The sequence below is a fragment of the Cheilinus undulatus genome, linkage group 18 (genome assembly GCF_018320785.1).
Source record: "Cheilinus undulatus linkage group 18, ASM1832078v1, whole genome shotgun sequence".
In the NCBI taxonomy this organism is placed as follows: Eukaryota; Metazoa; Chordata; class Actinopteri; order Labriformes; family Labridae; genus Cheilinus; species Cheilinus undulatus.
In genome coordinates, this window is record NC_054882.1 from 179528 (window position 1) to 206358 (window position 26831).

The window sequence follows — 26831 nt, forward strand, 5'->3', positions numbered from 1 at the left end:
TCAGTAACACGGTTTCTCTTTTTCTATTCTCAGATCAAATGTTTTTCCTGAAGACTTTTCCTCCGAGTCGACCTGCAGCTCTGCAGCTCGCCCGGCTCTTCTCTGATCACTCTTTACCCACTCTCACTCTCTTCACCAAGGTAACACTGCACACGCTCAGTATCACTCTTACCCACTCTCACTCTCTTCACCAAGGTAACACTGCACACGCTCAGTATCACTCTTACCCACTCTCACTCTCTTCACCAAGGTAACACTGCACACGCTCAGTATCACTCTTACCCACTCTCACTCTCTTCAACAAGGTAACACTGCACACGCTCAGTATCACTCTTACCCACTCTCACTCTCTTCAACAAGGTAACACTGCACACGCTCAGTATCACTCTTACCCACTCTCACTCTCTTCACCAAGGTAACACTGCACACGCTCAGTATCACTCTTACCCACTCTCACTCTCTTCAACAAGGTAACACTGCACACGCTCAGTATCACTCTTTACCCACTCTCACTCTCTTCACCAAGGTAACACTGCACACGCTCAGTATCACTCTTACCCACTCTCACTCTCTTCAACAAGGTAACACTGCACACGCTCAGTATCACTCTTACCCACTCTCACTCTCTTCAACAAGGTAACACTGCACACGCTCAGTATCACTCTTACCCACTCTCACTCTCTTCACCAAGGTAACACTGCACACGCTCAGTATCACTCTTACCCACTCTCACTCTCTTCAACAAGGTAACACTGCACACGCTCAGTATCACTCTTTACCCACTCTTCAGCAAGGTAACACTGCACACGCTCAGTATCACTCTTACCCTCGCTCACTCTCTTCACCAAGGTAACACTGCACACGCTCAATATCACTCTTTACCTTGCTCACTCTCCTTGCCAAGGTAACACTGCACACGCTCAGTATCACTCTTTACCCACTCTCACTCTCTTCACCAAGGTAACACTGCACACGCTCAGTATCACTCTTTCCCCTCTCTCACTCTCCTCACCAAGGTAACACTGCACACGCTCAGTATCACTCTTACCCACTCTCACTCTCTTCACCAAGGTAACACTGCACACGCTCAGTATCACTCTTTACCCACTCTCACTCTCTTCACCAAGGTAACACTGCACACACTCAGTATCACTCTTTACCCACTCTCACTCTCTTCACCAAGGTAACACTGCACACGCTCAGTATCACTCTTACCCACTCTCACTCTCTTCACCAAGGTAACACTGCACACGCTCAGTATCACTCTTTCCCCTGGCTGACGCTCCTCACAAAGGTAACACTGCACACGCTCAGAATCACACTTACCCTCTCTCTTTTACCAAGGTAACACTGCACACGCTCAGTATCACTCTTTACCCACTCTCACTCTCTTCACCAAGGTAACACTGCACACACTCAGTATCACTCTTTACCCACTCTCACTCTCTTCACCAAGGTAACACTGCACACGCTCAGTATCACTCTTACCCACTCTCACTCTCTTCACCAAGGTAACACTGCACACGCTCAGTATCACTCTTTACCCACTCTCACTCTCTTCACCAAGGTAACACTGCACACGCTCAGTATCACTCTTTCCCCTCTCTCACTCTCCTCACCAAGGTAACACTGCACACGCTCAGTATCACTCTTACCCTCTCTTTACCAAGGTAACACTGCACACGCTCAGTATCACTCTTTACCCTCTCTCACTCTCTTCACCAAGGTAACACTGCACACGCTCAGTATCACTCTTTACCCTCTCTCACTCTCTTCACCAAGGTAACACTGCACACGCTCAGTATCACTCTTTTCCCCTCTCTCACTCTCCTCACCAAGGTAACACTGCACACGCTCAGTATCACTCTTTCCCCTCTCTCACTCTCCTCACCAAGGTAACACTGCACACGCTCAGTATCATTCTTTCCCCTCGCTCACTCTCCTCACCAAGGTAACACTGCACACGCTCAGTATCACTCTTACCCACTCTCACTCTCTTCAACAAGGTAACACTGCACACGCTCAGTATCACTCTTTACCCACTCTCACTCTCTTCACCAAGGTAACACTGCACACCGTCTGTATCTCTCTTACCCACTCTCACTCTCTTCAACAAGGTAACACTGCACACGCTCAGTATCACTCTTACCCACTCTCACTCTCTTCAACAATGTAACACTGCACACGCTCAGTATCACTCTTACCCACTCTCACTCTCTTCAACAAGGTAACACTGCACACGCTCAGTATCACTCTTAACCCCTCACACTCTCATAAACAAGGTAAAACTGCAAACCCACAGTAACAATCTTTACCCACTCTCACTCTCTTCACCAAGGTAACACTGCACGCTCAGTATCACTCTTACCCACTCTCACTCTCTTCAACAAGGTAACACTGCACACGCTCAGTATCACTCTTACCCACTCTCACTCTCTTCACCAAGGTAACACTGCACACGCTCAGTATCACTCTTTACCCACTCTCACTCTCTTCACCAAGGTAACACTGCACACGCTCAGTATCACTCTTACCCACTCTCACTCTCTTCAACAAGGTAACACTGCACACGCTCAGTATCACTCTTTACCCACTCTCACTCTCTTCACCAAGGTAACACTGCACACGCTCAGTATCACTCTTACCCACTCTTCAGCAAGGTAACACTGCACACGCTCAGTATCACTCTTACCCTCGCTCACTCTCTTCACCAAGGTAACACTGCACACGCTCAATATCACTCTTTACCTTGCTCACTCTCCTTGCCAAGGTAACACTGCACACGCTCAGTATCACTCTTTACCTTGCTCACTCTCCTTGCCAAGGTAACACTGCACACGCTCAGTATCACTCTTTACCCACTCTCACTCTCTTCACCAAGGTAACACTGCACACGCTCAGTATCACTCTTACCCACTCTCACTCTCTTCAACAAGGTAACACTGCACACGCTCAGTATCACTCTTACCCACTCTCACTCTCTTCACCAAGGTAACACTGCACACGCTCAGTATCACTCTTTACCCACTCTCACTCTCTTCACCAAGGTAACACTGCACACGCTCAGTATCACTCTTACCCACTCTCACTCTCTTCACCAAGGTAACACTGCACACGCTCAGTATCACTCTTTACCCACTCTCACTCTCTTCACCAAGGTAACACTGCACACACTCAGTATCACTCTTTACCCACTCTCACTCTCTTCACCAAGGTAACACTGCACACGCTCAGTATCACTCTTACCCTCTCCACCAAGGTAACACTGCACCCGCTCAGTATCACTCTTTACCCACTCTCACTCTCTTCACCAAGGTAAAACTGCACACGCTCAGTATCACTCTTTCCCCTCTCTCACTCTCCTCACCAAGGTAACACTGCACACGCTCAGTATCACTCTTACCCTCTCTTTACCAAGGTAACACTGCACACGCTCAGTATCACTCTTTACCCTCTCTCACTCTCTTCACCAAGGTAACACTGCACACGCTCAGTATCACTCTTTACCCTCTCTCACTCTCTTCACCAAGGTAACACTGCACACGCTCAGTATCACTCTTTCCCCTCTCACTCTCCTCACCAAGGTAACACTGCACACGCTCAGTATCACTCTTTACCCTCTCTCACTCTCTTCACCAAGGTAACACTGCACACGCTCAGTATCATTCTTTCCCCTCGCTCACTCTCCTCACCAAGGTAACACTGCACACGCTCAGTATCACTCTTTCCCCTCGCTCACTCTCCTCACCAAGGTAACACTGCACACGCTCAGTATCACTCTTTCCCCTCTCACTCTCCTCACCAAGGTAACACTGCACACGCTCAGTATCACTCTTTCCCCTCTCTCACTCTCCTCACCAAGGTAACACTGCACACGCTCAGTATCACTCTTTCCCCTCTCACTCTCCTCACCAAGGTAACACTGCACATGCTCAGTATCACTCTTTACCCTCTCTCACTCTCTTCACAGAGGTTATTTAAGTGTAACACACAGACTCGGACTATTATAATGTTACTCTGTGACGTAACGGTAACGTCCTATTGAGAGTAGATTTCGCAGCGTTGGTCTGGTATCTGGTCTTTGACTGGATCTGTAGTAATGACTAGTCTGTTGGTGTACATCTACAGAGAAGAGTGATTAATCAGCTGAATAATCCTGATGTCATGCTCTATTAAACCTTTATTTCCCATCATCCTCTCTGTTTTATAACGATTGTTTTACTGTCGTCTGTCTTTAGGACCCCTGCCCTCTGTGTGACGATGCCAAAGAAGAGCTGGAACCGCTCAAACACCGGGTGAGACTCTGCATGACTAACTCTCCTCTAAAGCTCCACATGAGCGCCCCCTGCTGGTCTACGGCGTTAACATGTCTTTTTGTGTTTCCAGTTTGTGCTGCAGCAGGTGGACATCACCCTCCCAGAGAACCAGGTGTGGTGGGAGCGCTACAGGTACGACATCCCCGTGTTCCACCTGAATGGACGCTTCGTGATGAAACATCGAGTGGATGCCGCCCTGCTGGACAAACTGCTGACAGACGCCGAGAAACATGGGACATGAGGACACTTCAGAGTCACATTAGTTTAAATAACCAATAAAAAATTAAAAAAAACAACCTGGGCTGTGTCTTCTGTCTTTGGACCAATCAGATCAGCAGCTCCGTGTGATGTCATAGCTGCGCAGTGTGATGTCACAGCTAAAACCTAAAACAACCTTTAATAACACATATAGTTAATCAAAACACTGGCTCAGATCAGCTTTAAACATCAACACAGTGGGAGGGACAGTCTGCTGTCAGCCAATCAGAGAAGAGAATTGGTCCTGAACATAAACACTGCTCTAAACTGGTCTGGAATCAGATTTTAATCAGTCTGAACTGGCCTTTTTATTTCCTCTTGTTCCTGCTCCATCCTAACTGCCTGAACTTCTTTAAAAGGAGTTTATGTTTTTAATCCTGAGCTCTGAGGACCTTTCCTGGGCTGTTTTAACCTGATACTTCCAGCTCATCAATATTTAAACAGCCATTGGTTCTGAGTGTCTGGCTGTCAGCCAATCACAGTGCTCCTCCATCAGTGTGACCTGGTGAAGTGTTGGTGCTGGTTGCCGTGGAGACGGTCAGGCGTTGGTTCAGACAGGTGTGTTGATGGCGTCGAGCAGCAGCAGAGCTGAAGACGTTCAGATCGCTCTGCAGAGAGCAAAGAAGAAGATCAGCAACCTGCAACGGCAACTCAACCAGTAAGACCGCAACTAGAACGGGTTTTGATGTGGGGTTAAACTGGGCCGGAATTTATGTTGAAACTGGGCCAGAATTTAGGTTTAAACTGACCCAGAATTAGATTTAAACTGGGCCAGAATTTAGGTTTAAACTGACCCAGAATTAGATTTAAACTGGGCCAGAATTTAGGTTTAAACTGGCCCAGAATTAAGGTTTTAACTAAGCCAGAATTTAGGTTTAAACCAGGCCAGAATTAGGTTTAAACTGGGCCAGAATTTAGATTTGGACCGGGCCAGAATTTAGGTTTAAAGTGGCCCAGAATTAAGGATTTATCTGGGCCAGAATTTAAGGTTTAAACTGAGCCAGAATTTAAGTTTAAACTGGATAGTGTTTAGGTTTGAAGTGGCCAAAAATTAGATTTAAAATGGTCCAGAACTAGATTTAAACAGGACCAGAATTTAGATTTAAATTGGCCCTGATCTTGGATATAGACTGGGCCAGAATTGAAATCTAATCTCAGCTTCACTGATCTGGAATCAAATTTTTACTGGTCTATACTGGTCTGAAACAGGTCTTTACCCATTCTTAAACTGGTCTCCAAAAGTCCCCAGTGTGGTCTTAGATCTTTAAAGAGGAAGTGAACTAAAACCAACTTAACCATTCAGAAATTACCCCCATCTATTTAGAGACCACTCCCATCCACTCAGAGACCACTCCCAACCATCCAGAGACCACTCCCATCCACTCAGAGACCACTCCCATCCACTCAGAGATCACTCCCATCCATCCAGAGACCACTCCCATCCACTCAGAGACCACTCCCAACCATCCAGAGACCACTCCCATCCAATCAGAGACCACTCCCATCCATCCAGAGACCACTCCCATCCACTCAAAGACCACTCCCATCCATCCAGAGACCACTCCCATCCACTCAGAGACCACTCCCATCCGCTCAGAGACCACTCCCATCCATTCAGAGACCACTCCCATCCATCCAGAGACCACTCCCATCCATCCAGAGACCACTCCCATCCATCCAGAGACCACTCCCATCCATTAAGAGACCACTCCCATCCTCTCCGGCTCTGAGGGCTCTGGATTTAGTAACGCTGGTGCTGTAGAAAGTGGCCCAAACAGGTAGCTCAGCACCACCATGCTCCACCACCACTCCACAGCCTGCTTCGGTGACTCTGGAGGGAAACCTCCTCCACCTCAATGATGGCTCTGAGGCTGCAGGGCTGCAGGACTCTGTCTGTGTCTCTCTGACGAGAAGACGTCACTGTCACTGCGCCTCATCTGGAAAACCCCGTCCTTTTCCCCTCCCTCTTCTCAGAACCATACTGACCTTTTCCTTTTTAAAGTCCAAAGTGGGCGGAGTTAGCTCTGAGCTGGGGGTTTAATTACACTTTAACTGGTCCTTACTGGTCCCGTACTGGTGTCAAACTGGTCTAAAGGGGGTTGTACCCAGTCTGAAACTGGTCAGAAATAAAACCCAGTATTGATGAGATGTGAGTAGAATGACCAGCTGACCATCTCCCCCAGAGGAATGCTGGGTAATTAAAGTGTCACAGGGGGCACAGATTAACTGTCACATGACCAGCTGGTACCATGTGACCTTCAGGTCATGTGACCAGGGGCTGAAAGTTTTTGTGCTAGTCAGTCTGGTCAGACTGGAAACGGACCAGTTTAACCAGTCCCGGCTGGAGACGCAGTCAGTGAAGGAATAGAAGAAGAAGCTCTGTGGCGTGCGTGGTGGCGAGGTCTCTGATGTGTGGCGTGTTTGTGTCTGCAGGGAATCCGGATCATCCCCTCCAGCAGAGAGCGGTCTGTTAACATGGACGGCCAGCAAGGAGCTCCGGGACTCTCTGGTGGACATGTACACGGGTAAATACCACAGATACTATTAATACTACCAATAATACTAATATACCACTAATACTACTGTTACTACAATCATACTGTTAATACCACAGATACTATTAATACTACCAATAATACTAATATACCACTAATACTACTGTTACTACAATCATACTGTTAATACCACAGATACTATTAATACTACCAATAATACTAATATACCACTAATACTACTGTTACTACAATCATACTGTTAATACCACAGATACTATTAATACTACCAATAATACTAATATACCACTAATACTACTGTTACTACAATCATACTGTTAATACCACAGATACTATTAATACTACCAATAATACTAATATACCACTAATACTACTGTTACTACAATCATACTGTTAATACCACAGATACTATTAATACTACCAATAATACTAATACTACTGATACTGCAATGATACTATTAATACCATTAATACTACTAATACTTCAGATACTACTAACCCCACTAATACCAGTCCTACTGATGAACGGGCTTTCATGGGAACAGAACTTTGAACTTCAACAGGATTCTGGTAAAAATCAAACTATCAAACCCGTTTGAGGCTGCAGCAACAGAATAAAAGTCCTAGACACCAAATAACAGGCAGTTTATGCATATGAATGATAAACGCGCCTGGTCTTGGTCTCACACAAACACTGGTACGTCTTCAGCCTAGACTCTGAGCTCCTCTGCTCCTCTGTTAGAAACTAAACCACCTCTTTGTCTTTGTTATGATCCAGGACATTCTAATCTGAGCCTCTCTCAGCAGACTGATTCAAACCCTGTAACAGAAGAATTCTTAGCTAAATAATGAGTCAGATATCAGTGATCAGGATGGACCAGGGTTTACATTCTAGGAAAGGAAGGTTTCTGTCAAACTGCAGCAAAACTGTTGACAACTGTTCATCAGTGAGAAGATGTAGTGAGTGGCTCTGTCCACCAGGTGGAGCTGCGGTTCTTCATAAAGCTCTGCTGCAACTCTTCATTTCCCTGCAGTCACAGAGTCAAGGCCTCTGCAGGGTCACAAACACCTCAGTTAATGCAACTAAAACTGCAACTAAAACCAACTAAAGCAGCAACTAAAGCAGCAACTAAAGCTGCAACTAAAGCAGCAACTAAAGCTGCAACTAAAGCAGCAACTAAAGCAGCAACTAAAGCTGCAACTAAAGCAGCAACTAAAGCTGCAACTAAAGCAGCAACTAAAGCAGCAACTAAAGCTGCAACTAAAGCAGCAACTAAAGCTGCAACTAAAGCAGCAACTAAAGCAGCAACTAGAGCAGCAACTAAAGCAGCAACTAGAGCAGCAACTAAAGCAGCAGCTAAAGCAGCAGCTTAAGCAGCAGCTAAAGCAGCAGCTAAAGCAGCAACTAAAGCAGCAGCTAAAGCAGCAGCTAAAGCAGCAACTAAAGCAGCAACTAAAGCAGCAGCTAAAGCAGCAGCTAAAGCAGCAACTAAAGCAGCAACTAAAGCAGCAGCTAAAGCAGCAACTAAAGGAGCAGCTAAAGCAGCAGCTAAAGCAGCAGCTAAAGCAGCAACTAAAGCAGCAACTAAAGCAGCAACTAAAGCAGCAGCTAAAGCAGCAGCTAAAGCAGCAACTAAAGCAGCAGCTAAAGCAGCAACTAAAGCAGCAACTAAAGCAGCAGCTAAAGCAGCAACTAAAGCAGCAACTAAAGCAGCAGCTAAAGCAGCAACTAAAGCAGAACTGTTGGAACAGAAAGAGGAATTTTTCTTTTTTTTTGTTTTAGAAGTGAATAAATAAAAATGATTTTTTTTTCATTTTTCTGTTATTTAATAATCACTAAAATAAAACTGAACCAACAAGACGTGGACTTGTAACATTCTTTTTTCCTTTATCAGGGACCTGCTGCAGGCGTGGTGATAAAAGAATGTTATGTCAGCAGTGTTCTGTTCTATGATCCTTTTTTAATCTTAAATTCTTGTTTGGAACCATGAGGAACAGGAAACAGTTTTATTTTTGAAGGTCATCGGTGAACGGCTCGTTTCCTGCTCAGAGTTTTACGGAGCCTCAGACGTTTCTAATTTCAAAGGAGAAATTAAAAACTCAAGAAACAAACGGTTTCAGCTGAACGGATTTAAAAGAGGAAAATAAAGGTGAAAACCTCCTCTGACCCTTCAGAGTGTTCCGATTCTACTGAGAATCTAAAAACCAGAACCACGTAGAAGAATAAAATCAGAGTGCTGCTGTTTATCTCTGAGCAGAACTCTGGGGCTGCAGGTCAAACAGGGGAAAAGAATGTTACACCTCCAGTGTTCTGTTCCTCCTTCTTTGACCTGAACTCTAAAACTAAAGTCTTTTCCAAAAGCAGTGAAACATGACCCTGAGCTCCAGAGTTCCTCTGCAGCAGAGACGTGGACTAACCAGACCTTTTCAGAGTTATGGATCCAGATCCAGCAGGAGTGGGGTCCCCCCTCTGCCCTGGAGTCTGAGACTGCTGGAAGGTTCTCAGACTGGTGGACTCTCAGGGTTAGGTTAGTCCGTGTGGGAGAGGTTAGGCTGGGTTCTAAGTCAGGCTGGCCTCTGGGGTTGATCAGCTGGTCTAGGTTTAACAGTTCTTTACTGAAGATGTTAATCTAGTGTATGAGGACATGGACTATCTACGGGTCTAAATGTCTAAACCGGGTCATGATATCTGATGTAGACCGTCAGAGATCAGACCCTCGGATTCCTTTAGAACCGCGAAGACCACGAAGGTGGAAGGGACGTTGGTTCTCTCCGTTCCCTCCTCTGGTCTCTGTCAGTGATCTGGCTCTGGTTCTCTCCGTTCCCTCCTCTGGTCTCTGTCAGTGATCTGGCTCTGGTTCTCTACGTTCCCTCCTCTGGTCTCTGTCAGTGATCTGGCTCTGGTTCTCTCCGTTCCCTCCTCTGGTCTCTGTCAGTGATCTGGCTCTGGTTCTCTACGTTCCCTCCTCTGGTCTCTGTCAGTGATCTGGCTCTGGTTCTCTACGTTCCCTCCTCTGGTCTCTGTCAGTGATCTGGCTCTGGTTCTCTCCGTTCCCTCCTCTGGTCTCTGTCAGTGATCTGGCTCTGGTTCTCTCCGTTCCCTCCTCTGGTCTCTGTCAGTGATCTGGCTCTGGTTCTCTCCGTTCCCTCCTCTGGTCTCTGTCAGTGATCTGGCTCTGGTTCTCTACGTTCCCTCCTCTGGTCTCTGTCAGTGATCTGGCTCTGGTTCTCTCCGTTCCCTCCTCTGGTCTCTGTCGGTAATCTGGCTCTGGTTCTCTACGTTCCCTCCTCTGGTCTCCCTCTCCAGGCCTAATCTGGCGCCGTCCTCCATGATGGCGCCCGGGCTCTAATCTCTCGGGTAAACGCCGCTGGAGGACGTGGGCATATTTGGACTCGGACTTTCTTCCGACGTGTTTGCAGTCAGACGTCTGATGTGAACACAGAGGATCAGTCCTGCTGCGACCAATCACATCCCTGATTATCTGTTACTACGGTGACCATCACTGCATGTGACCTGCAGCATCTGCAGCATGCAGGTCAGCAGCAGGGTCACATGGTCCTGGTTTACCTGGTTTACCTGGTTTACCTGGTGAGGTCAGGCAGGGCTGTACTGAGACCAGGATTTAAACTCTGATTCTGATCTTAGAGCTGATCCAGATTCTCTGATTCTGAATGAAGGAGTGAAAAAACTGTCAAGAGACAAAACCAGGAAGAGGAAGAAACCTGCAGAACACGAGGAGAAGATACAATGATGAAGAAGAAGAGAGGAATGATGAAGAGGAGGAAGGTTGTGAAGGTCAGGCCTGATAGAGTTTAAAACGAGGTTCACTCTCTCTCCTCTGACCAACAGCTCTCTGCCTCAGTCCTGGACAAGGCTCTGCTTCAGACTTCAGACCGGTCTGCCACCCCCCTCCTCTACTAGACCGGTCTGCAGCCCCCCCTCCTCTACTAGACCGGTCTGCAGCCCCCCCTCCTCTACTAGACCGGTCTGCAGCCCCCCCTCCTCTACTAGACCGGTCTGCAGCCCCCCCTCCTCTACTAGACCGGTCTGCAGACCCCCCTCCTCTACTAGACCGGTCTGCAGCCCCCCCTCCTCTACTAGACCGGTCTGCAGACCCCCCTCCTCTACTAGACCGGTCTGCCGCCCCCCTCCTCTACTAGACCGGTCTGCCGCCCCCCTCCTCTACTAGACCGGTCTGCAGACCCCCCTCCTCTACTAGACCGGTCTGCCGCCCCCCTCCGCGGCTAGACCGGTCTGCCGCCCCCCTCCTCTACTAGACCGGTCTGCCGCCCCCCGCCTCTACGAGACCCGTCTGCCGCCCCCCTCCTCTACTACACCGGTCTGCCGACCCCCCTCCTCTACTAGACCGGTCTGCAGCCCCCCCCTCCTCTACTAGACCGGTCTGCAGACCCCCCTCCTCTACTAGACTGGTCTGCAGCCCCCCCTCCTCTACTAGACCGGTCTGCCGCCCCCCTCCTCTACTAGACCGGTCTGCCGCCCCCCTCCTCTACTAGACCGGTCTGCCGCCCCCCTCCTCTACTAGACCGGTCTGCAGACCCCCCTCCTCTGTCAGACCAGTCTGCAGCCCAGTCAGTATCAGAGACCCCGCCCCTCTCTGGCTAACCCTCCTCAGACAAACATGTTTGCTGCTCCCCACTATCAGGGTGTAAGCGTGGCGTTAGGTTAATGTGTGTCAGCTTTAAGACAGAGGATGAAGAGGATGAAGATCAGCTGAGATGAGACAGGAAGTTCCACCTCAATCCTGATGAGTTTCAAATAAACAGCATGAAACGGTCTTCACTAACTCTGACTGTAGATACTCTTAGATATGAACATGGCTGTCTTTAAACCATTCTGTGACATGTGACATATTCCTTCATTCCTTGATGATGGATTTAACTGAACTCTGGGGGATGTTCAGAGACTTGGAGATGTTTCTGTCTCCATCCTCTGACTTAGATTTTTGAATTACCTTTTCTCTGAGTGTTCTTTTGTCTTCATGGTGTAATGGTAGCCAGGAATACTGATGACTGCGGCACAGCCACTGTAAAGAAGGTGAATATTTATTCAGTCACTGATTTAACATCACAGGTTTTTATTTATTTGCCATTCCTCTGTAGAATATTGAGTATTGATGGGTTTATAAATCATTAAAAGGGTGGAACGTCTGGGGGGGTGAATACTTTATTTATGTAGTGTACCTGCGTTCCTCTCCTTCTGAAACTAAAGCCAGCTAAATTATTATTTTTCTATTGATTCACTTTTTTCTCCCCAAAAGTCCAAAAACTTGATGTCTGTTTTTCTTCTTTCAGTCATTTTATGAAAACAGGATCAGTGAGGAAGCCTCATGTATTTTACTCTAAAGATTATAAATCAATTATGACATAATATCAATTAGGATGCTGATGCGTTTCCTGTTGGCGGTCTGAGGTGGCGTTTTCTCTAAAGGTCAGATTTGCGGCTACGTCCTCTGTTTACTGGATGTTTGTTTCTACCGTAAACGCCGCTGTGTCTGTGCGCGTGCGTCTCCTGGGCTTAATGTCCGTATCTAAATTCATGTGCGGTGGCGTGGTGGTGGCGGCGGCGTGGCAGCGGCGGCGGGCGGATCACAGGCGGATTGTGTTGGATTTGAGCTGAAGCCTCTTTAATCATCGTAACACCGTCATTAATATTCATGCAGTCAGCTGGAACACCCCACTCTCTCTGCACCAAACTTTCTGCACAAAATGTATTAAATACAGCTTAAAAAATTAATGGACTTTAGTTTATATTACATGAAGAAGAAGGGGGGAGGAGGGGGGAGCGGGCCTCCCCCTCCTCCCTCCTCCTCCTCTCATTGGCTCACACAGATTGCTCCTCTGATTGGCCTTTGTAATTTGCCTTTTTTCTGCAGATTTTTCCATCTTTGACGAGACTTCAAAGCGAGCGCGAGGCATGAACGGTCATTTAGAAGGATTTAAGCACATTATCACATCTGTAATTGTACATGAATAATAAGAAGAGCCGCCGCGCTCAATTAGCTCTGAGTCCACAATGAGATCAGAGGGGGACGGGGGGGTGGGGGGGGTGGGGGGGGGGCAGGAAATGAGAAAAGTTTCAAAGTGAAGAAAAGATTCAGTAAAAGACCAGAACCAGGACCAAGATCTGACCCCAGACCCCCTCAGACAGAGCCATGCCTTCACTTCTTTATACTAACAGTCAGAGTTATCACTCTCTACATTTACAACCTCTGTTCCAAAAAAGCTGGGACGCTGTGTGAAAGGTAAACCAAAACAATGATGAACCCAGATTAGATCCACAACAGACCAGAAACAACAGATCAGAGGTTAAACCGAGAGACTTTAACATTTCAGGAAAATATTAACTCATTCTGAATTTAATGGCAGCAACACGTCTCAAAAAAGTAGGGACAGGTCCATGTTTACCACTGTGTAGCATCCCCTCTTCTTTAACAGTCTGTGAACGTCTGGGAGTGAGGAGAGGAATGTTGTCCCATTCTTGTCTGATGTAGGATTCTAGCTGCTCTACAGTCCTGGTCTTCCTTGTTTTCTATCGGTGAAAGGTCTGGACTGCAGGCAGACCAGTTCAGGACCTGGACTCTCCTCCTGTGAAGCCATGCTGTCGTGATGGATGTGGTTTAGCATGGTCTTGCTGACAGAGACGTTGTCTGGATGGGAGCATACGTGTCTCTAAAAGCTCTCTCTACTGTTCAGCATTGATAGTTCCTTTCCAGATGTTAGAGCTGCCCACGCCATAGGCACTAATGCAACCCCATACCATCAGAGATGCAGGCTTTAGACCTGAGCCAGGAGAACAAGCTGGATGCTCCCTCTCCTCTTTAGTCCACAGGACACGGCGTCTGTGGTTTCCTCTGACCACAGAACAGTTTTCCATGTTTCCTCTGACCACAGAACAGTTTTCCATGTTTCCTCTGACCACAGAACAGTTTTCCATGTTTCCTCAGTCCATGTTAAATGAGCTTTGGTCCAGAGAAGACGGACCACGGTGTTTCTGGATCCTGTTCACATCTGGCTTCTTCTCTCCATGATCAGCTTTAACTGTCATTGGTGGATGGCACGGCCAACTGTGTTGACAGACAATGATTTCTGGAACGTTCCTGAGCCCATGCAGTGATGTCAGTACAGAGTCATGACTGTTTTTAATGACGTGGCCCCTGAGGGCCCCTGAGGCCCCCTTCAGGCTGGCCCCTTGCTCCAGATTCTCTGAATCTTTGATATTATGGACTGTAGATGGAGGAGATTCAAAGTCTGAGCTATTTAACATTCAGGAACATTTTTCTGAAGTTGTTCCACAGTTTTTAGACTCATTTTTTCACAGATTGGTGAACCTCTGCCCATCTTTACTTCTGAGAGACTCTGCCTCTCTGAACTACACAGTGACCCAACTTTTTTGGAACTGAGGTTTACTGTGTTTCTGCCCGAGTCATTTTACTCTCTTCTGCTATCATCGTTGTCTTATTTTGAAAAGACTGATGAATTTTTATGTCTAACAAACTCCTCAGTATAAATGTTTAGTTAACTGGTTCTACTGGAGGACAGAGGGGTGGCGCCCCCTGCTGACCAGCCGTCTCTGTCTGTCTCTGGTCTGTCACGTTCCTGTAGAGCAGTGGTTCTCAACCTTGGGGTCCGATCCCCTTGGAGCTCACAAGAGACTGAAGGGGGGGTCACCAGATGCCTTAAAAAAAAACTAAGTCTGTTTTTAAATAACACTGCTGCCACTTTACACTAATTTTACCAAATGTTAACCCCTTGTCATCACTTTTTAACACCAATTTTAACACATTTTTGCCATTTAAAACCCTTTTGTGTCAGTTTTAAACCCTTTTCACCACTTTTTTTCTGCCTTTTTGTCACTTCTAAACCAGTTCATGCCCCTTTCTGCCTATTGTTGCCTCATTATTGCCACTATTAACCCCTTTTTGCCAATTATAACCACGGTTATCCCATTGTTGCCAGTTATATTAATTTTTCATCCCATTCCACTTAACTTCCCCTGATTTTTTGCACTTAAAAGCAATTTCAGCCATTTTTAATCCCTTTTTTACCACTTTTTGTGCCAGTTTTTGCACAATTTAATCAATTTTTGGGTATTTTTTGCCACTTTCAACCCATTTATGTTCTTTAAAAATCCAATATTAACATATATTCCACCATTTTTTGCCATTATTACCTAATTTAAGCAATTTTACACCCATTTTAAATGTTTTTAACAAAAGTTATTTTCATTTTAAGAAGGTTATTCACTGAACAAATGAATATATAGAGATCTCTGTTTCTTTGATCAGAGTGGTTTTCATTCAGATCAAATATAATATAAGGTTATCACAGCTTAACTCCAAAATGGACCATGGTTTTGCTGACCTCCATGGGCCCCTGTTTGGCTGGGTCCTAGAAACCTCCCCCTTTATCCCCCTTATGGACGGCCTTGTCACATGACTATTCTGGAATGTTAATGGCTGTGTTCAACCACCTTCAGGTCCAGTGGGGGCCCCTGGTCTCTGGCACCTTTGTTTTGGGAGTCCCCGGTCCCTGGCACCTTTATTTTGGGGGTCCCTGGTCTCTGGCTCCTTTATTTTAGGGGTCCCTGGTCTACTGGCACCTTTGTTTTGGGGGTCCCTGGTCCCTGGCTCCTTTATTTTAGGGGTGCCCGGTCTCTGGCACCTTTGTTTTGGGGGTCCCCAGTCTCTGGCACCTTTATTTTGGGGGTCCCCAGTCTCTAGCACCTTTATTTTGGGGGTCCCCAGTCTCTAGCACCTTTATTTTGGGGGTCTCTGGTCTCCAGCACCTTTGTTTTGGGGGTCCCCGGTCTCTGGCTCCTTTGTTTTGGGGGTCCCCAGTCTCTGGCTCCTTTGTTTTGGGGGTCCCCAGTCTCTGGCACCTTTATTTTGGGGGTCCCCAGTCTCTAGCACCTTTATTTTGGGGGTCTCTGGTCTCCAGCACCTTTGTTTTGGGGGTCCCCGGTCCCTGGTCTCCGGCTCCTTTATTTTGGGGGTCTCTGGTCTCTGGCTCCTTTACTTTGGGGGTCCCTGGTCTTTGGCTCCTTTATTTTGGGGGTCTCTGGTCTCTGGCTCCTTTACTTTGTTGGTCCATGGTCTCCGGCTCCTTTATTTTGGGGGTCCCTGGTCTCCGGCTCCTTTATTTTGGGGGTCCCCAGTCTCTGGCTCCTTTGTTTTAGGGGTCCCTGGTCTCTGGCTTCTTTATTTTGGGGGTCCCTGGTCTCCGGCTCCTTTATTTTGGGGTCCCCAGTCTCTGGCTCCTTTGTTTTAGGGGTCCCTGGTCTCTGGCTCCTTTATTTTGGGGGTCCCTGGTCTCCGGCTCCTTTATTTTGGGGGTCCCTGGTCTCCGGCTTCTTTATTTTGGGAGTCCCTGGTCTCCAGCTCCTTTTTTTGGGGGGTCCCCGGTCTCTGGCTTCTTTACTTTGGGGGTCCCCGGTCTCTGGCTTCTTTATTTTGCGGTTCCCGGTTTCTGGCTTCTTTATTTTTGGGGTCCCTGGTCTCTGGCTTCTTTACTTTGGGGGTCCCTGGTCTTTGGCTCCTTTATTTTGGGGGTCCCTGGTCTCTGGCTTCTTTACTTTGGGGGTCTCTGGTCTCAGGCTCCTTTATTTTGGGTGTCCCCGGTCTCTGGCTTCTTTATTCTGGGGTCCCTGGTCTCTGGCTTCTTTATTTTGGGGGTCCCCAGTCTCTGGCTTCTTATTTTGGGGGTCCCCGGTCTCTGGCTTCTTTATTTTGGGGGTCCCTGGTCTCCAGCTCCTTTGTTTAGGGGTCCCCGGTCTCTGGCTTCTTTATTTTGGGGGTCCCTGGTCTCTGGCTTCTTTATTTTGGGGGTCCCTGGTCTCCAGCACCTTTGTTTTGGGGGTCCCCGGTCCCTGGTCTCCAGCTCCTTTATTTTGGGGGTCCCTGGTCTTTGGCTCCTTTATTTTGGGGGTCTCTGGTCTCTGGCTCCTTTACTTTGGGGGTCCATGGTCTCTGGCTTCTTATTTTGGGGGTCCCCGGTCTCTGGCTTCTTTATTTTGGGGGTCCCTGGTCTCTGGCTTCCTTATTTTGGGGGTCCCTGGTCTCTGGCTTCTTTATTTTGGGGGTCCCCGGTCTCTGGCTTCTTTATTTTGGGGGTCCCTGGTCTCCAGCTCCTTTGTTTTGGGGTCCCCGGTCTCTGGCTTCTTTATTTTGGGGGTCCCCGGTCTCTGGCTTCTTTATTTTGCGGTTCCCAGTTCTGGCTTCTTTATTTTGGGGGTCCCTGGTCTCTGGCTTCTTTACTTTGGGGGTCCCTGGTCTTTGGCTCCTTTATTTTGGGGGTCCCTGGTCTCTGGCTTCTTTACTTTGGGGGTCCCTGGTCTTTGGCTCCTTTATTTTGTGGGTCCCTGGTCTCTGGCTTCTTTATTTTGGGGGTCCCCGGTCTCTGGCTTCTTATTTTGGGGGTCCCCGGTCTCTGGCTTCTTTATTTTGGGGGTCCCTGGTCTCCAGCTCCTTTATTTTGGGAGTCCCTGGTCTCCAGCTCCTTTTTTTGGGGGGTCCCCGGTCTCTGGCTTCTTTATTTTGGGGGTCCCCGGTCTCTGGCTTCTTTATTTTGCGGTTCCCGGTTTCTGGCTTCTTTATTTTGGGGGTCCCTGGTCTCTGGCTTCTTTACTTTGGGGGTCTCTGGTCTCCGGCTCCTTTATTTTGGGGGTCCCCGGTCTCTGGCTTCTTTATTTTGGGGGTCCCCGGTCTCTGGCTTCTTTATTTTGGGGGTCCCTGGTCTCCAGCTCCTTTGTTTTGGGTTCCCCGTCTCTGGCTTCTTTATTTTGGGGGTCCCTGGTCTCCAGCTCCTTTATTTTGGGAGTCCCTGGTCTCCAGCTCCTTTTTTTGGGGGGTCCCCGGTCTCTGGCTTCTTTATTTTGGGGGTCCCCGGTCTCTGGCTTCTTTACTTTGGGGGTCCCCGGTCTCTGGCTTCTTTATTTTGGGGGTCCCTGGTCTCTGGCTTCTTTATTTTGGGGGGTCCCCGGTCTCTGGCTTCTTTATTTTTGGGGGTCCCCGGTCTCTGGCTTCTTTATTTTGGGGGTCCCTGGTCTCCAGCTCCTTTATTTTGGGAGTCCCTGGTCTCCAGCTCCTTTTTTTGGGGGGTCCCCGGTCTCTGGCTTCTTTATTTTGGGGGTCCCCGGTCTCTGGCTTCTTTATTTTGGGGGTCCCTGGTCTCCAGCTCCTTTATTTTGGGAGTCCCTGGTCTCCAGCTCCTTTTTTTGGGGGGTCCCCGGTCTCTGGCTTCTTTATTTTGCGGTTCCCGGTTTCTGGCTTCTTTATTTTGGGGGTCCCTGGTCTCTGGCTTCTTTACTTTGGGGGTCCCTGGTCTTTGGCTCCTTTATTTTGGGGGTCCCTGGTCTCTGGCTTCTTTACTTTGGGGGTCCCTGGTCTTTGGCTCCTTTATTTTGTGGGTCCCTGGTCTCTGGCTTCTTTATTTTGGGGGTCCCCGGTCTCTGGCTTCTTATTTTGGGGGTCCCCGGTCTCTGGCTTCTTTATTTTGGGGGTCCCTGGTCTCCAGCTCCTTTGTTTAGGGGTCCCCGGTCTCTGGCTTCTTTATTTTGGGGGTCCCTGGTCTCCAGCTCCTTTGTTTAGGGGTCCCCGGTCTCTGGCTTCTTTATTTTGGGGGTCCCCGGTCTCTGGCTTCTTTATTTTGGGGGTCCCCGGTCTCTGGCTTCTTATTTTGGGGGTCCCTGGTCTCTGGCTTCTTATTTTGGGGGTCCCTGGTCTCTGGCTTCTTTATTTTGCGGTTCCCGGTTTCTGGCTTCTTTACTTTGGGAGTCCCTGGTCTCTGGCTTCTTTACTTTGGGGGTCCCCGGTCTCTGGCTTCTTTATTTTGGGGGTCCCCGGTCTCTGGCTTCTTTATTTTGGGGGTCCCTGGTCTCTGGCTCCTTTGTTAAGGGGTCCCCGGTCTCTGGCTTCTTTATTTTGGGGGTCCCCGGTCTCTGGCTTCTTTATTTTGGGGGTCCCTGGTCTCTGGCTTCTTTATTTTGGGGGTCCCTGGTCTCTGGCTTCTTTATTTTGGGGGTCCCTGGTCTCTGGCTTCTTTATTTTGGGGGTCTCTGGTCTCTGGCTTCTTTATTTTGGGGGTCCCCGGTCTCTGGCTTCTTATTTTGGGGGTCCCCGGTCTCTGGCTTCTTTATTTTGGGGGTCCCTGGTCTCTGGCTTCTTTATTTTGGGGGTCCCCGGTCTCTGGCTTCTTTATTTTGGGGGTCCCTGGTCTCTGGCTTCTTATTTTGGGGGTCTCTGGTCTCTGGCTTCTTTATTTTGGGGGTCCCCGGTCTCTGGCTTCTTATTTTGGGGGTCCCCGGTCTCTGGTATCTTTATTTTGGGGGTCCCTGGTCTCCAGCTCCTTTGTTTAGGGGTCCCCGGTCTCTGGCTTCTTTATTTTGGGGGTCCCTGGTCTCCAGCTCCTTTGTTTAGGGGTCCCCGGTCTCTGGCTTCTTTATTTTGGGGGTCCCTGGTCTCTGGCTTCTTTATTTTGGGGGTCCCTGGTCTCCAGCTCCTTTGTTTTGGGGTCCCCGGTCTCTGGCTTCTTTATTTTGGGGGTCCCCGGTCTCTGGCTTCTTTATTTTGGGGGTCCCTGGTCTCTGGCTTCTTATTTTGGGGGTCCCTGGTCTCCAGCTCCTTTGTTTTGGGGTCCCCGGTCTCTGGCTTCTTTATTTTGGGGGTCCCCGGTCTCTGGCTTCTTTATTTTGGGGGTCCCTGGTCTCTGGCTTCTTTATTTTGGGGGTCCCTGGTCTCTGGCTTCTTTATTTTGGGGGTCCCTGGTCTCCAGCTCCTTTGTTTTGGGGGTCGTGGGCTGAGAAGGTTGTAGAGAACTGAGAACCCTCAGACCTGAGTGTCTGATGATCTCGCAGTGTTGCCTTGCTTACTTTGTCTTAACGAGTGTTTAGTGTAATTTCTGCCTTTTTTTTAATTACACCTTTAGCGAGAGTCGTTCACCGTTCTTAACGAGCCCTTAACGAGATATTAGAGCTGTGTTTGCTCTGCTGATGAGCTGCAAGTGTTTATAGAGCTGGATGACAGCAGGATTACTGCAGACTAATGACTGATACAGAGACAGATGTGCAGGTGTGCTGAGGCTGAGACGCCGTCAGTGATCAGTAATCACAGACACTTTCTACCTGTGTGACCAGGTGAGCACAGAGCCGGGATCACCTCCATCAGCCTGTCAATGATAGCAGAGTAGACAGGTCAAAGTTCAATGATAACAGAACTGACAGGTCAAAGTTCAATGATAACAGAACTGACAGGTCAAAGTTCAATGATAACAGAGCAGACAGGTCAAAGTTCAATGATAACAGAACAGACAGGTCAAAGTTCAATGATAACAGAGCTGACAGGTCAAAGTTCAATGATTAATGAGCTGACAGGTCAAAGTTCAATGATAACAGAGCTGACAGGTCAAAGTTCAATGATAACAGAACAGACAGGTCAAAGTTCAATGATAACAGAACAGACAGGTCAAAGTTCAATGATAACAGAGCAGACAGGTCAAAGTTCAATGATTAATGAGCTGACAGGTCAAAGTTCAATGATTAATGAGCTGACAGGTCAAAGTTCAATGATAAATGAGCTGACAGGTCAAAGTTCAATGATAACAGAACAGACAGGTCAAAGTTCAATGATAACAGAGCTGACAGGTCAAAGTTCAATGATAACAGAACTGACAGGTCAAAGTTCAATGATAACAGAGCTGACAGGTCAAAGTTCAATGATAACAGAACAGACAGGTCAAAGTTCAATGATAACAGAGCTGACAGGTCAAAGTTCAATGATAACAGAACTGACAGGTCAAAGTTCAATGATAACAGAACAGACAGGTCAAAGTTCAATGATAACAGAGCTGACAGGTCAAAGTTCAATGACAACAGAACAGACAGGTCAAAGTTCAATGATAACAGAGCAGACAGGTCAAAGTTCAATGATAACAGAGCTGACAGGTCAAAGTTCAATGATAACAGAACTGACAGGTCAAAGTTCAATGATAACAGAACAGACAGGTCAAAGTTCAATGATAACAGAGCAGACAGGTCAAAGTTCAATGATAACAGAGCTGACAGGTCAAAGTTCAATGATAACAGAACAGACAGGTCAAAGTTCAATGATAACAGAGCAGACAGGTCAAAGTTCAATGATTAATGAGCTGACAGGTCAAAGTTCAATGATTAATGAGCTGACAGGTCAAAGTTCAATGATAAATGAGCTGACAGGTCAAAGTTCAATGATAACAGAACAGACAGGTCAAAGTTCAATGATAACAGAGCTGACAGGTCAAAGTTCAATGATAACAGAACTGACAGGTCAAAGTTCAATGATAACAGAGCTGACAGGTCAAAGTTCAATGATAACAGAACAGACAGGTCAAAGTTCAATGATAAATGAGCAGACAGGTCAAAGTTCAATGATAACAGAACTGACAGGTCAAAGTTCAATGATAAATGAGCTGACAGGTCAAAGTTCAATGATAACAGAACTGACAGGTCAAAGTTCAATGATAACAGAGCTGACAGGTCAAAGTTCAATGATAACAGAACTGACAGGTCAAAGTTCAATGATAACAGAACTGACAGGTCAAAGTTCAATGATAACAGAGCAGACAGGTCAAAGTTCAATGATAACAGAGCTGACAGGTCAAAGTTCAATGATAACAGAACTGACAGGTCAAAGTTCAATGATAACAGAACAGACAGGTCAAAGTTCAATGATAACAGAGCTGACAGGTCAAAGTTCAATGATAACAGAACTGACAGGTCAAAGTTCAATGATAACAGAGCAGACAGGTCAAAGTTCAATGATAACAGAACAGACAGGTCAAAGTTCAATGATAACAGAGCTGACAGGTCAAAGTTCAATGATAACAGAACAGACAGGTCAAAGTTCAATGATAACAGAACAGACAGGTCAAAGTTCAATGATAACAGAGCTGACAGGTCAAAGTTCAATGACAACAGAACAGACAGGTCAAAGTTCAATGATAACAGAGCAGACAGGTCAAAGTTCAATGATAACAGAGCTGACAGGTCAAAGTTCAATGATAACAGAACTGACAGGTCAAAGTTCAATGATAACAGAACAGACAGGTCAAAGTTCAATGATAACAGAGCAGACAGGTCAAAGTTCAATGATAACAGAGCTGACAGGTCAAAGTTCAATGATAACAGAACAGACAGGTCAAAGTTCAATGATTAATGAGCTGACAGGTCAAAGTTCAATGATTAATGAGCAGACAGGTCAAAGTTCAATGATTAATGAGCAGACAGGTCAAAGTTCAATGATAACAGAACAGACAGGTCAAAGTTCAATGATAACAGAGCTGACAGGTCAAAGTTCAATGATAAATGAGCTGACAGGTCAAAGTTCAATGATAAATGAGCTGACAGGTCAAAGTTCAATGATTAATGAGCAGACAGGTCAAAGTTCAATGATTAATGAGCTGACAGGTCAAAGTTCAATGATTAATGAGCAGACAGGTCAAAGTTCAATGATTAATGAGCTGACAGGTCAAAGTTCAATGATTAATGAGCTGACAGGTCAAAGTTCAATGATAAATGAGCTGACAGGTCAAAGTTCAATGATAAATGAGCAGACAGGTCAAAGTTCAATGATTAATGAGCTGACAGGTCAAAGTTCAATGATTAATGAGCAGACAGGTCAAAGTTCAATGATTAATGAGCTGACAGGTCAAAGTTCAATGATAAATGAGCTGACAGGTCAAAGTTCAATGATTAATGAGCTGACAGGTCAAAGTTCAATGATAAATGAGCTGACAGGTCAAAGTTCAATGATAAATGAGCAGACAGGTCAAAGTTCAATGATTAATGAGCTGACAGGTCAAAGTTCAATGATTAATGAGCTGACAGGTCAAAGTTCAATGATAACAGAGCTGACAGGTCAAAGTTCAATGATAACAGAGCTGACAGGTCAAAGTTCAATGATAACAGAGCTGACAGGTCAAAGTTCAATGATAACAGAACAGACAGGTCAAAGTTCAATGATAACAGAGCTGACAGGTCAAAGTTCAATGATAACAGAGCTGACAGGTCAAAGTTCAATGATTAATGAGCAGACAGGTCAAAGTTCAATGATAACAGAGCTGACAGGTCAAAGTTCAATGATAACAGAACAGACAGGTCAAAGTTCAATGATTAATGAGCTGACAGGTCAAAGTTCAATGATTAATGAGCTGACAGGTCAAAGTTCAATGATTAATGAGCTGACAGGTCAAAGTTCAATGATTAATGAGCTGACAGGTCAAAGTTCAATGATTAATGAGCTGACAGGTCAAAGTTCAATGATTAATGAGCTGACAGGTCAAAGTTCAATGATAACAGAGCTGACAGGTCAAAGTTCAATGATAACAGAACAGACAGGTCAAAGTTCAATGATAACAGAGCAGACAGGTCAAAGTTCAATGATAACAGAGCTGACAGGTCAAAGTTCAATGATAACAGAACAGACAGGTCAAAGTTCAATGATTAATGAGCTGACAGGTCAAAGTTCAATGATTAATGAGCAGACAGGTCAAAGTTCAATGATTAATGAGCAGACAGGTCAAAGTTCAATGATAACAGAACAGACAGGTCAAAGTTCAATGATAACAGAGCTGACAGGTCAAAGTTCAATGATAAATGAGCTGACAGGTCAAAGTTCAATGATAAATGAGCTGACAGGTCAAAGTTCAATGATTAATGAGCAGACAGGTCAAAGTTCAATGATTAATGAGCTGACAGGTCAAAGTTCAATGATTAATGAGCAGACAGGTCAAAGTTCAATGATAACAGAACAGACAGGTCAAAGTTCAATGATAACAGAGCTGACAGGTCAAAGTTCAATGATAAATGAGCTGACAGGTCAAAGTTCAATGATAAATGAGCTGACAGGTCAAAGTTCAATGATTAATGAGCAGACAGGTCAAAGTTCAATGATTAATGAGCTGACAGGTCAAAGTTCAATGATTAATGAGCAGACAGGTCAAAGTTCAATGATTAATGAGCTGACAGGTCAAAGTTCAATGATTAATGAGCTGACAGGTCAAAGTTCAATGATAAATGAGCTGACAGGTCAAAGTTCAATGATTAATGAGCTGACAGGTCAAAGTTCAATGATAAATGAGCTGACAGGTCAAAGTTCAATGATAAATGAGCAGACAGGTCAAAGTTCAATGATTAAGGAGCTGACAGGTCAAAGTTCAATGATTAATGAGCAGACAGGTCAAAGTTCAATGATTAATGAGCTGACAGGTCAAAGTTCAATGATTAATGAGCTGACAGGTCAAAGTTCAATGATAAATGAGCTGACAGGTCAAAGTTCAATGATAAATGAGCAGACAGGTCAAAGTTCAATGATTAATGAGCTGACAGGTCAAAGTTCAATGATTAATGAGCTGACAGGTCAAAGTTCAATGATAACAGAACAGACAGGTCAAAGTTCAATGATAACAGAACAGACAGGTCAAAGTTCAATGATTAATGAGCTGACAGGTCAAAGTTCAATGATTAATGAGCTGACAGGTCAAAGTTCAATGATAACAGAACAGACAGGTCAAAGTTCAATGATAACAGAACAGACAGGTCAAAGTTCAATGATTAATGAGCTGACAGGTCAAAGTTCAATGATTAATGAGCTGACAGGTCAAAGTTCAATGATAACAGAACAGACAGGTCAAAGTTCAATGATTAATGAGCTGACAGGTCAAAGTTCAATGATTAATGAGCTGACAGGTCAAAGTTCAATGATTAATGAGCTGACAGGTCAAAGTTCAATGATTAATGAGCTGACAGGTCAAAGTTCAATGATTAATGAGCTGACAGGTCAAAGTTCAATGATTAATGAGCTGACAGGTCAAAGTTCAATGATTAATGAGCTGACAGGTCAAAGTTCAATGATAACAGAGCTGACAGGTCAAAGTTCAATGATAACAGAGCTGACAGGTCAAAGTTCAATGATAACAGAGCTGACAGGTCAAAGTTCAATGATAACAGAACAGACAGGTCAAAGTTCAATGATAACAGAGCTGACAGGTCAAAGTTCAATGATAACAGAGCTGACAGGTCAAAGTTCAATGATTAATGAGCAGACAGGTCAAAGTTCAATGATTAATGAGCTGACAGGTCAAAGTTCTGCCGTGTTTTTGTTTTCAGCTAATCCCAAAGTGAACATCGAGCTGCGACAGCGTCTGCCTTCACCCGGCCGTCAGAGAGCCGGCAGCCCCGACAGGTAAACACCACCTGACCACCTGGGGGCGGGGGGAGATAGATGTAGGATAACATAACTCCTGAAGGGTTCATCCTCTGAGGAGCAGGAGAACATGAGATGATCCTCCTTCATGCTTCTGATGTTTTCTGCAGATCCAGGATCAGCAGGAGTGTGGAGCTCAGCGACGGGCCTGAAGGTGAGGCAGGCGTGTCAAACTCAGTCACAGCAGGGGCCGGATTCTGAACCTGGGTCTAACCTGAGGGCCTAACAGGGTCAAGATTTAACCAGAAACTATCAACATAATTTTCACCTCTAATGAAATATGGAAAACAAGAACTGATGAAAGATGAGTTTGATGTTAAAAAGTCAAAATTATACATTTAAAGTCTCAAAATCTGAGATAAACAGACAAACATGTTAGTTATAAAGGTCAAAGCATGAAATTAAAATTCAAAATTAAGTTTTTAAAAGGCAAAAATATTAAAAAGAAAATTGAAATCACGAGTTTTATAGGTCAAAAATGAGATCTAAATAAAAAAACAAGTTTTAAACATCAAAATAAGAAATAAAATTTGAAATCATGAGTTTGAAAGGTAAAAGGAGATATAAAGTAAAAAAATTCAGTTTAAAAGGTCAAAATATGAGATTTACAAAAACAAAATTCTGAGTTTAAAGGTCAAAATATGAGATACAATTCAAATCATGGGTTTAAAATTTTTAACTGAGTTTTAAAGGGCAAAATACTGGATTAAAAGTCCAAGTTAGGAATTGAAAAGGCCAAAATGTGGGATAAAATTTAAACTCACGAGTTGAAAAGTTCACTTAAAATTTTAAAATGACATTCTAAAAGGTCAAAATATGAAATTAAAATCCAAAATCATAAGTTTAAGTTCTAATTTTGAGATGGAAATTGAAAATTTGACATGAAAACAAAAATTAATTTGACTTTTCCACCTTCTATGCTTTTTAACTCATTATTTTTCTCTTTCCTTTTCTAATTTGGATGATTTAACAAGGATATTTCAAACCATCAAGGTCAAATTTACATTTTTGTACAGGAGGAAATCTGCAGACCTCAGACTGGTGGGCCAGTTATAATAAAAATATCATTGTGAGCTGGTGGGCCGGGTATAACTGTACCACGGGCCAGATTTAGCCCCCGGGCCTTGAGTTTGACACCCCTGCACTAAGGGGTTTGGACCAAGAAGGAAATCTTCAGTCCTGTCTGCTTCTAGGTCTTAGCTTCAGTTATAGAGGACTGCTTCAGTCTGCCTTTATTGATGAGTATAGAGGAGTATCATCAGTAAAACAGTGAACGGTTCTGTGTTTTATCCTGTTATTACACAGAGGTAGGCTGGAAGCATTGGTCTGAGTATGGAACATTCCTGAATGGCTGTCATGACTCCTGAATTTCAGACTTTATGATTTTAGTAAACATCAAACTCTGCATGTTTTCTTTGCAGTCATGAAAAACTGCAGTGACTCCTCCCACTGTCTCAGGAGCAGAGAGCCCTGGCAGCGTTTTGGTACTG

General features: G+C 45.6%; 1 protein-coding gene and 1 long non-coding RNA gene across 2 annotated transcripts in view; both read left to right on the plus strand.

The window, feature by feature from the left end:
• mipol1 (mirror-image polydactyly 1) overlaps window positions 1–26831 on the plus strand; it is a 93133-nt gene that overhangs the window by 1743 nt on the left and 64559 nt on the right. The window contains exons 2-4 of the mRNA XM_041811951.1: window positions 7008–7099; window positions 25245–25320; window positions 25452–25495. Coding sequence (XP_041667885.1) covers window positions 7090–7099; window positions 25245–25320; window positions 25452–25495 — 130 coding nt within the window. The 5' untranslated portion in view covers window positions 7008–7089. The remainder of the gene's footprint in view (window positions 1–7007; window positions 7100–25244; window positions 25321–25451; window positions 25496–26831) is intronic.
• Window positions 3281–4462, plus strand: LOC121525811. Its single transcript, XR_005993269.1, has 3 exons — window positions 3281–3315; window positions 4239–4295; window positions 4387–4462. It is a non-coding gene; the product is annotated as an uncharacterized LOC121525811 (long non-coding RNA).